The 11201-nt window shown below is 47.2% G+C and overlaps 1 protein-coding gene across 1 annotated transcript in view; it reads left to right on the forward strand.

The window, feature by feature from the left end:
• ATP6V0C (ATPase, H+ transporting, lysosomal 16kDa, V0 subunit c) overlaps positions 1-11201 on the forward strand; it is a 12686-nt gene extending 1485 nt beyond the window's left edge. Inside the window, exons 3-4 of the mRNA XM_014958687.1 lie at positions 9012-9195; positions 10368-11201. Coding sequence (XP_014814173.1) covers positions 9012-9195; positions 10368-10572 — 389 coding nt within the window. The 3' untranslated portion in view covers positions 10573-11201. The remainder of the gene's footprint in view (positions 1-9011; positions 9196-10367) is intronic.

Here is an 11201-nt window from a genome sequence, read left to right on the forward strand (position 1 = left end):
CCCCCCGCTCCATCCGGGCTACCGGGGCGCAGCGGAGGGGGGTCTGCGCGGGTGACGTCACCGCGGCGCGTGCCGCCGGCGGCGGAGCCCCCGCTGCCACGTGACTGCGGCGGTGCCGCCGCCCGGTTTCCCCCTCCCTTCCCCGGGGGCGGACCCTGGTCAGCCGCCTCCGGGCCTGCCGGGACTGGGGTTGGATGCCGGCCGCCCGGGGATGGCGGCAGACTCGGCTCCGCCGGGCCGTGCCTCGGGGGGCTGCCGGGCCGCGACGCCCTCGGGGCTCGGCGGTGCCGGTGGCACCTCTGCCTTGGCCCTCCCGAGGCTGCGGGCAGCCGCTTCTCCCGCCGAGTACGGGCGGAGTCGGTGCTTAAAAGGCTCCTCGGATAACGCAAGACCGGTTTTTAATGGGGTTGAAACATGAGCGTGCGGGAATGGCGGAGCGCGGCCGGCCGGCAGGGCAGCCATGGCCTCAGGGAACCGGCAGCTCCTGGCCTTCCCTTTGAACGGGAGGTGCGGGAGACGCCGGGAAAGGGAAGCTCCATCCGGCTGCGTCAGGAGGCCCTGGGGCTCAGGGTGGGCTCATCTGGGTCATTCTGGCCTGTCTCTCCCTGCTGACAGACACCCGTGTAGAGACCCGTGAGGGCTGTGTTACAGTAGAAGGACCATCGTACGGTGCTGTGTCTCTCTCAGGGCCTGAGGAAGCCTTCTGCAGAAACCCACTGCTGTTCTGACCATTGATTGCTGTTAACCAGTAGGTGTGGACCCACTGGTCTCTTTGGGTGTGACATGGGGAAGGCTCCAGCTGAGTTTTTTCCAAATGCAAGTGTTACCAGTGACTAGGAATATAGGAAATAGGAATTGGTCTGGTTTTCTCTTCTGGAGACAGCCAAGGTCTCCACATGCATGATGACCACACTGATGTGTCTCTGTCTGCCACCTGATTTGCCTCCCTGTTGAGGAGTAAAACCAATTGAGCATAGAATTGGCTGTAGCTCTAGTTGTGTATAGTGTGTATAGCTGTTATGCGCCTGGATCTCATTATATTAGAGTAGCCTCTGAGATGGTAGCTAGATCTGTAAGGCAAACTTGTGGAAACTGCGCTTAATTGATTAGTGCAGTAGATTAAACTGTGTAAATAGGCAGTGGATTAAATCTAGTGTTAAAGAGGAAGCTGTCTGGCCATGCTGGTGTTGGCACCATGGACTGTTTTTACACCAGCCATGTCCCTGGCTTTAATCTTTTTAAAAAAAAAAAACCAAAACCACACCTGAGTGGCTGAGTTTAGTCTTGCTCAGGTTGTACCCAGTGATGGGACACAGGTGTTCTGTGCTGAGGGCAATTAGTGGCCTGCCATGTCAGAGTTAAGGCATTGTACTTGCACTTGACATGTAAGGACTTTCCTGGAAGCAGTATGGCTGAGATGCTGTAGGAGACAGCCTTGGCTCTGCTGACCTGCCAGCCTCTTGGCCAATGAAGACAATGGAGGAACAGACTAACACCTAGGTCTTGTTGGAAAAGCAGTCAGCAGATCACTGCCTTTTGCAAAACAGTGGTGATTAAGGTCCTAAATACTGAGCTTTGCTCCTGAGGAGTCACTGGATTCCTCTTGCAAAACCAAACTCAAAAGCAAGAGACCATAGCCTTTTAGACAGGGTTTTCCTTCAGTGGAAACATCAGTGAGGGATGCAAACTTGAGTCAGCATTTTAATAGTTTAATAGAATTCAAAGTGTTGCTTGGCATGTCTAAACTAGAAGTGAAGCGTTTCCTAGAAGCTGTGGGTTTGATAGCATGGTACTGTCAGATTGCAAGTGAAGGGGGAAGGCTCACTCAGAGTGAGGGCTGAGGCTATATTGATGAAGGTTTGGTGACTGTCACATCACTGCTGGTACATGTTGGTCCTTGGTGCAGTGTCTCTCAGATGGTCGAAATGCCAGCAGGTCTAAGCCATGAAATTGTCTCTTGCTGGGGCCTAAGCATATGTGGTGGGTTCAGTCGCTGGAACAACAGGTTATAGATACTGCTGAAGCAAAATTATTTCTTAGTTGTGAACATTACTGAACTGCTTGTGTATTGAAGCAACTTGGATTTTTAAGGCAATATGGCAGAGGTGTCAATATAGGATAAACTAAAACTTGCAGTGTCATGTAGCTTTCCTAACAGTCATGTAGCTTTCCTAACAGGGATGTGACATTACAGCATGTTCTGATGTTAATTGAACATTAGTTACTAAAAATCTCACCCTGATTTAGAAGTAAGGAGCTAAATCTTTCTGCAAAAACATGTAAAACGATGTGAAGTTGTCCTAGATCCGGTGCGGTGCAGTGATCGTGTCTGACTCACGCTATCTAAAGATCACATTCTTGTGGAGCTTGTAATTCTGAGACCTGTTTCTAGTAAACATGTTCAGGTTCTGTACTGTCCAGGCTAGTTTGATGTGAAAACAAGTGACTTTATGCAGTACTGTTTCGTGTTTGAACATTAAGTGCTGATGGTAAATAGATGGCAGAACTTGTTCTGGTCAGCTTGTACTGATGGTGGCTGGGAAGACTCATGCTGCCTGCTGTGACCTTTGCTGTCTTCGAGCTGGCCTGTTCTTTTGCTGATTAGAACTTGTTCTGGTTGCTGGAGTTCCTTTATTTCCGATGTGTAAAACATGTGGCTGGCTCAGTGTCAGGTGCTGTTGAGTGATCAAATCCTTGAGGCTTTTTCATGTGACTTCATGCCAAAATGGAAAAGCATGTTATTGGGCAAAGCTGGCTGATTCTATACTTGCTGATGCTCTGTGTAGAAAAATGTGATGTCCCAGGTGCACCCCACTTCAGCCTCCATAATGTGGTGAGGAGTTGTACTAGACCTGCAAAGATCTTTGACCTTTACTTAAACGTCTGGATGCAAAGTCTTCAGTGCCTTTGACACTGCCTTACTCCCAAGCTTCTGGGGGACTGCTAATGGAGAGAACTCTGGCCAGCAGGTTCTGTGTCTGCTCATTGTTGCTGCAGAGCTAATGAAATAATACTTCTAATTTTAAACTGGGGCTGTGGATATTGTAGCGGTTGGTTAGCTGTTAAGGGGCCTTCATGGTGAAACTGCTGACTTGGGACATCTAGCTTGATGGAGCTGGTAGCCCTGCGCAATCTGATTCTAGATGACATTGTGACTATAAACAGCTTGAAGCCTTGAAGGCAAATTACACTTGTGCTTCCTGAAATACCGTCCCTGGAGAGGCAGGGAGGTGGTAGAGAGGAGAGTTGCTTGCTTCTTTTCTCAGTAAGGAACTGTAACCCTCATCCTAAGAGGAGCTCGCAGAGTACTTCAAAAGCATCATGGTATGGGCAGGAAAACTCAGTGGGTCAGGTGTCTGAGCTACCAAACTGTCTACCAGTGCAGAGAGCAGTGAAAGCATCCAGCAGGTTAATCAGCGGACTATTAAGTGTTGTAAGAAAAGTGAACTAGACAGGCAGTACTTCTACAGCTCAGTTAAGGGAAGAAACTTCAACAAGGGCATCATTTCCACTTAGGATTGTCTGAAAATCAGACTGGGCATCAGGATTTACCAGTGACTCTACAAAACTTGGCTCAAGCAGATGTGCTACTGCATGTACCATGGCTTCAAAGTTTACCTGATGGGACTCCCGTGGCACCCTGAAGTCACTGTGGGCTACAAGGTCTGCAGATATTTCCTGTCTGATGGGAACATCCAGAGCAGCAGTGGAGATGAATGAATGCCCCCCTGAGACCTCTTAGTACACTTCCTTTTCTCCTTTCCTAAAACTAGCCTCTTCCATCGGTCCAGAACCTGACTGATTTCAAGCAGCAGTTGTGAGCTGAAGAACTCCAGCCCAGTCAGGCTGCTGGATGATGTGGGGAACAATGGTTTCACAAAAGTGCATGCTTCCACCTGCTCGCTGTCCTTGCCAGACAGTAAGGCATAACTTGCTGAACCTGCTTCCTTCAGATTGGGAGTCTTGTGAGCATGAGGCTTCAGGTCAGGCTGGTCTGGCCACAGGAGTGTCTCCTGGGTGCAGGCAAGTGGCCTTGGCTTCCCCACAATGCAAGTGATGCAGCTCAGCTGGAGCTGGGTGGCTGTTAGACTGACTAGATGAAGAGGACTCCTGCTAACTGGTGTAACACTGCTCTGCCAGTCAGTACTTGGAGTACAGTGATCCGCCCAGGCTGTGAAATGGGTCATCTTTAAGGTTGCAGCAGAGTCTGTATGATGATAAAGGTGAATGATAAGTGACTGGACCTTGCTGCTTGCAGAAGAGCAATCCTGTACTACTCCTTGGTGTGGTGTGTCAGCCTTACCATACTCAACAACAAAAAAATGGGTTGTGTGTGTCAGACAATCCAGAGTACTAATTGCAACAGCCCCAGCTGCTTGGACAGCTGACTGGTAAGTCCTGTTAAATTCTCAGGTTTACTGAACAAGAGTAAGGGGCCTGGTGGTTGGTTCTGATAACACTGTGAACTGATGGTGCTGAGCTTGTTTGAAATCCCCACACCCTCTCATAACATTAGGAAAGAACAAAAAACATGCTGTCCCTCGTCATGTAACAGGTGACTCACTAAAGATTTTCAAAGTCTGCAGTTTCCTGTAGGGCAGCTTATCTATTTACCCCTCCAGTCATCACTGGTGAGTGGTTGGAGCCAGTTCTTGGTCAGTGAGATCTGAATTTGCATGGGCTCCAGATACAGTTCCACTAAGGGGGTTGTCTCTTCTGTGGGGATGCAACGAGGTGTAGCAACAGGGTTTTTCCAGGGTGGCCATGAAGTATCCATTACTGTAACCCGAGGTGGAGTGTGTCTATATTAAATGTGGCGGTGTGGGAGGAGCCTGAGAATACCAGTGGGAAGAAGCCTGTTTCTTTGAGAGTGCTGGGGTTTCTGGGATGGCAAAGCAAGGCTATTGCTTCTGACAGTTCTCCAGCTGTTTAGGAACAACCTGCTCAAGGATAAACAGGTGTTGAGGTGAATTGATGCCTGCTGACTGCTTCAAGGGGAGCCTCCCTTCTGCAGAGGGCAACCTGACTTATAATGGGTTAATCATAAGAGGCTCCAGATGTAAGCACTCGTCCAGAATGGTCTTTCAAACTTCTGATGATAGTAACCCATGGCAGCTTAATTGAAAGTTTGACTTGTTTCTAGCTCCTTTCCTAATGCAGAGAAATCCTACCTATTAGTGTTCTGGAATCTTTCACACATTGCAGCGTGAAAACCTGCTTCTCTGTGGTGGGACACAAGAGGAATCACTGGCTGTGAATGAACCAAACGCTGCTGGAGGGTGTGTGACTGGTTCTGAAGCTCTGTATTGTTGGGCTGAGCATGTCTGACTGTATTGCAACTGCTGAAACTGCATCTCTGCAAATGGTTCCCTGGCTGGAAGGCCCCTGATAACGCTCTCGCTGCCTGTGTGTGTCTGTCTGCAGAGCTTTGCAGAGCTGCAGCAAGGCCTTTGGTAACAGCCTCTATCTGCATTGAGGGAGTGTCGTGTGAGGTGACTTGCTGCTAACTTAGCTGCAGGATTAACGTTCTGGGTGCGTGACCTCGCTGAGCGTGGTAACTATAGCTACACAAGATTGGTCCAAATGCTTGGACCGGCGCTGGATCTGAACCTCAGGTTGCTGGAGCACTGGCAGTGGATATCTGAGGCAAAGCTCTACTGCAACTCCTGGCAGTGGCACGACTATAACTAGTCTTCAGGCTTTATTGAAGCTATTGCCTGATGGCAAGTTACTTTCTAGTTCATGCACCATCTTGGAGCTGTACAACTCACTACTGCTTGTGACTAACAGGCAATAATGGCCCTGGTAAGGTGTTGGCAGTGTATCCACAACCCTGCGGGGGGGTGTTTCAACCCCAGGAGCAATAGGAAATCAACTCTGGCCTAGGAGTTCAAGGAGTTACTCTTCAGAAGTATTTCAAAATCAAGTTAACATGTGAAACACGCTTACTGGGAGTAGGTGGTCTTAAATGATGTGTGAAGCAATTTCTCTGTTTTATAACACCATTGAACTTATAAATGGCACAGTTCCTGGTGATAGGCCAGAATGGCTTCTTCCTGTGCTGAAGCTGGGTGGCAAATTGCTGCTTCTCTGGCTGCCAGGTAAATGTTCTAATAGCTCTGTGTTTGTATGCTTTAAAGGTAGTGTTGGAGCTTAATTGGTCTGCATGTTAGAGGTGATGTGAAGCAAATACATGGAGTCTTGGTGTGTAACAATGATACAGCTCTTGTTCCATTTTCACTGTCTTCCACGTAGATCTCTTCACACTCAAGGCACTGAGAAGATTTTGGAAAACATGTCCTTCCAACTTTCTGGGGTATTTAAATGCAGCATATGAAGCACATGTGCTTCAGACATTCCCAGCTGCCAAGAGGTACAAATCAAGATGACCTAAGTGCCAAATAGCCCATAAGAGAATAGCTGAGCTACCAGATGGCTCTGTCATGGTGGGAAGGGGATATCGTCTCTGCCCCCTGGGCTGGAATATTGGTGTATGGCAAAAGATGCAAGGAGAATGCCTCAGGCTAGTGAAGAGCAGTAAGAGCAGCTGCCTTGTTGGATATGGGAGATGCAGCTGCAGGGACTCCAGTGGTCTGTTGATCAGGATGTGGATGCACAAAGCTCTGAAGCTGTATTTGTAGCACCTGTGACTGTCTACCTAGTGGGAGTGTAATAGATCTTCAGTGCTACTTGAAACTGTTGTGTAAAACAGAGTGCATGTGGACTTCATTTGTTAGTGTGTCTAGAACAAGTTCAAGACATAAGCTCTTGCATATTACCTAAAATTGGGATTTAACAACTGAGAACTGACAACTACATGCTGATCAGCCCCTCTCCAAAAGCTTGAGCTGGCTGGCTTTCCGTAAATGGGATTACGAAATCAGTTTCTGTAATCCATCACTGCATTAATTGCAACACCTTTCAACTTCAGACTTGGAGGAAGTAATGACTGATCTAATTTTAAATAGTGAACTTCCCTTATGAGTCTGTTTCTAGAGAGTTTTAGAAAGGATTCCAGATGAGAAGTGGCTGCTGCTAAATGCTATAGCCAGTCTAGAAGTCTAGACGTGCTTAATCTTGATTCTACTTACTAGTCCTTCAAAGATGCTTCATCCAACAGAAGAGGTTCCTATTCAAGTAAGTGATTTCTTTCTAGACTTCTGGGGCCTAGACCCTTTAACAGCACCAGCACTGATAGTGCTGCCTCAGTCTGTGCACTACCTTCCAGGCTCAGCTTACGCTTGCGGGTAAAACCTGTGGTCTTTTCTTGGCCCAGGCCTCATCCGGAGCTGGATTCCAGTTCCGAACCGTGCTGAGCAGCCCTTCACACCTGGCACAGTGACAGCTCAAGAGCTGTGCTACTGCAGAACCAATTCGAGTTGATAATCAGGCTTTCCCTTTTCAGGTTTTTGTAACTAAAACTAAACTTCCTTCTGACAATGAATCTGTCATAGTGCAGTGGTGCTACCTTTATTAATCTTCTGAAGTTTTTCAGTGCAAAGCCAGGAGGATTACTGCTCAGTTCTTGACTGCTCAAAGATAGGCTTTGTGAATGTTGGATGAGAAGCAGGAAAGCTGATATCCTAAACTCTTTGGATACCTCCGAGCAGCGCTTGGATGCTGGTGCAAGGCAGCTACAGATCCTTGTGGAAGAAGCAGCTCTCCTTGTAGAAACATTAATTTCTAAGTTGATGGAACAAACTCAAATAGTGAGTCTCTGAACAGTACAGAGGTTTGAAATCCCTGTGGTTTTAATACTCTCCAGTAGCCTTTTTTCAGCAGGCAAGAGCATTTTCATGCCAAATAGGACTGTTAGCTTTGAATATCAGCCTGACGATGTCTGAAAAGGAGAGTACCTACCCTTCCACATACCTTGCAGTGCTGCCTCAAGGACTTAGTCCTGGATGGCTGCTGACCTGTGTATTGTCTCTTGGGTGATGGTGAGTGCAGTCTGGAGTTAAGGAGTTCCTTAACTTCCTCTCCAGAGCAAGATTGGAAGGAAAGGGGTCTTTCCAAGTACTTAAGAATCAAAGAATGAGGTAGTCATGGAAGCTTTTGTGAGACTAATACAAAGTTTTCAAGGCAGAAGTTACTTTTGGAGTAGTGCTTTGGGACTCTTCTAGCAGTTCTCAGTTAGCAATGATAATCTCATGTTCTGCTCTGAAAACCAGGCTTTGGATTCCGGTGTTGGTCTTGTGATGCTCAAGTGTTGGCACAGGTGATCAGTGAACCTTAGAGGTAAGGTGGTTTGGGGTCTTCTGTGGCCCACAAGCTGTACTCTACTTTGTGGTTCCAGTGATTGGATTAGAAAGTGCTTGGACCTGAGTCCTTCACAGGTGAGGCTATTGGTAGATGAAAAGGGTGTCCTTTCTCCAAGAAATGAAGTGCAGCAATAATGAGTTTGTTGCTATCTCACTGTGTTTCTGGTGAAGCTGAAATAGTATTTAACCCCGGGACAAAGCATAGACAGGCTCTGTGGAAGAAGAGGCCCTGTGAAGGTGACTTGTTAAACATTGGGTGCATCTGAGGACTCAGCCCAAGTGGCTCAAAGTTCAGTGACTGTAAGAGCTGGTTTTCAGCTGGGTTACATCCTGCTGCAGGAGAAGGATATGCTTTGCTGTTTCCTCTGCAGTTCAGCTGAGTGGAGCCTCTATGAGGGCACAGACTCTGAAGTAACAAGTTAAGATTTGGGACCTTGGGCTTTGGTTCCTAAAGAGGGGATCAATGTCTGTTGGGGGAGTATACCCTGCTGTGAAGCAAGCTTAGGGAGAGTATTCTGCTATCAGTTCTGTTTGAACAGCACCTTTTTATTGATGTAGCTTTGGTCTACAACTCTGGATAGGTCACTTCCTTATCCCTTAGGGAAATATTCCTGGCTGACAAGCCTAGTCAAGTGACCATGTTTAGTTTTGCACAATTCTTCCTTGTGCTGACTCAGCTATTCTAATAGTGCAGCCTAGTGAACATAATGGTATTTGGGGATGTTTAACTCGTTTTTTTTTCTCTTCCAGCCTTGGGAGCCGCGTATGGAACAGCAAAGAGTGGCACGGGTATTGCAGCCATGTCTGTCATGAGGCCTGAGCTCATCATGAAGTCAATTATCCCTGTTGTCATGGCGGGTATTATAGCTATCTATGGCCTCGTAGTGGCAGTCCTCATTGCCAATGCCCTCTCACCTTCCATCACGCTATTCAAGTAAGTTGCTGAATCTGTCAGTTTTGTTGAAGTTTGTACTGTTGCTATTTAGAGCTGCTGAATGGGTGGGTTTTCCTCAAGACCCCAGGAGGGACTGTCAGACAGGTCAGATGTGCCACTGCCAGAGATAATGCTGTCATCTTGGCTTGAGAGAAGCCATCTACAGACAGTAGTGGGACAGGAGGCTTAGCTTGTTCCATGGTGCCAAATTCTAGACCTGGAATACACAGGTCTTTCCAAGACTGTCTAATCAGACTGTCTAAATAGTTCTCCTGTTGCCTGGGAGACACAAGTGAATAATTAATATTGCTTGCTGCTTTATGTTCTGGTAAATCAATCCTCACACTATACATCAGGCCTCTGTGTCAGCAACAGTCTGAAACTTAATCTAATCTTGGCTTTTGAGAACAGTTGGAACTGGCTTGAGACCTCTCAGAAGAAAACAATGCTCCTGAGGTCTGAGAGTGAATGTGTCACTGTACAAGCTGTAGTGGGTGAGCAGTGTGGTTGGCTTAAGCCATGATCTCAGAAGCAGCAGGTACAAATGCTCCTTTGCAGTTACCAGGTGGCCAGATACTGACAGGGATGGCTCCTCGGGTTCCCCTGCCTGGAAAACCCAACCGTTCCTGTCCAACCCTTGCAGTGCAGGAGACCTAATAGTCACTGGGAAGTGCTGTGGCTGTATAGTAAAGTTGCTAAAGGTGGGAGACAAAAGCTGCTACTAACAGGCTACACGGGACTGCGGGACAGGCATTACAGCAAGTGCTATCCCAGCGGGCTGGAGCACACATAGGTCTGGCAGCGTGCAGTCTGCAGCTGACTGGAGTGGCTACAGACAAGCTGGGTGGCCATGTGAACTCGCAGGGCCAGTAGCTTAGCTAAGTCTATGAGCTGTACCTGAATATCAGCTAAAGATCTTGCATAGCTGCTTGTTTTTGGGGGGCTTTTTTTAAGTATCAGGACCAGGAGTCTCAGGAAGCATGTGCTTTGAGACATATGGTGCTTGTGTAGAGCATAGAAGCTCTTTCTGCAGGAAGGAGAGGTTACCTTTAAATGTTTAAATGTAACTTTGTATTTCCTTTGATGGGAGAAAAAAAAAAAAAGCCTGAAGCTGAAGGGTTGGGTGTCCTCTTGCTTCCCACTGAAGCTCATTTTTTTTCTCTGTCCTACAGGAGCTTCCTTCAGCTGGGTGCTGGCCTGAGTGTGGGCCTCAGTGGTCTGGCTGCAGGCTTTGCCATTGGCATCGTGGGGGACGCAGGTGTACGGGGAACAGCGCAGCAGCCCAGGCTATTTGTGGGCATGATCCTGATCTTGATCTTCGCTGAAGTCTTGGGTCTCTATGGCCTCATTGTTGCCCTTATCCTCTCCACAAAGTAAACGTTGCGGTATGATGTAAAGAGATGTAACAAATCCACATTTAAAAAAAAAAAAAGCTCCAGAATGAAAATGGTCTCTCCAATGTGTACAGTTGTCCCAATTTGGTAGTTGATCTCTTGTAAATGCGCGATGTATGTTAGTGACTTGTCTGTCATGTGTGTACTTCAATACTAAATTGGATGGGCTGCTCCAAGCCTGCTGCATGGCTTGGGGTGGCCTGTGTGCAATTTTCCACCCATTGCTGTTAGTACTTTATGTATAAATATGAACTAGAAATGTAATTTTTTCTCTTCACTGGATGTTTATTTATAAAAGACTTGACATGTTCATACATGCTATGGAGCAAGGATTTTCAATTTCCCATGCTATATATATTAATCTTATATATAGGTAGATTACACTGTGGGGTCAATTGTAAGTGCAGAGAATTCCTTGGATGTAACTATGATTCTAAAGATTGCTGTAGTGTCCTGGTATTGGAGTATGAGAATTTTGTGTTTTATTACAGCAATTGTCCGAAACACTCCTGTGTTTCAGTAGTAACTGCGTATGCTCCGGCATCAGAGTCATGCACCCAGTGTTGGGTTACAAACTTATACCATGTTTCCGAATAAAACTTCCTCACTACA

This window comes from Calidris pugnax, unplaced genomic scaffold (assembly GCF_001431845.1).
Source record: "Calidris pugnax isolate Ruff unplaced genomic scaffold, ASM143184v1 scaffold244, whole genome shotgun sequence".
NCBI lineage: Eukaryota > Metazoa > Chordata > Aves > Charadriiformes > Scolopacidae > Calidris > Calidris pugnax.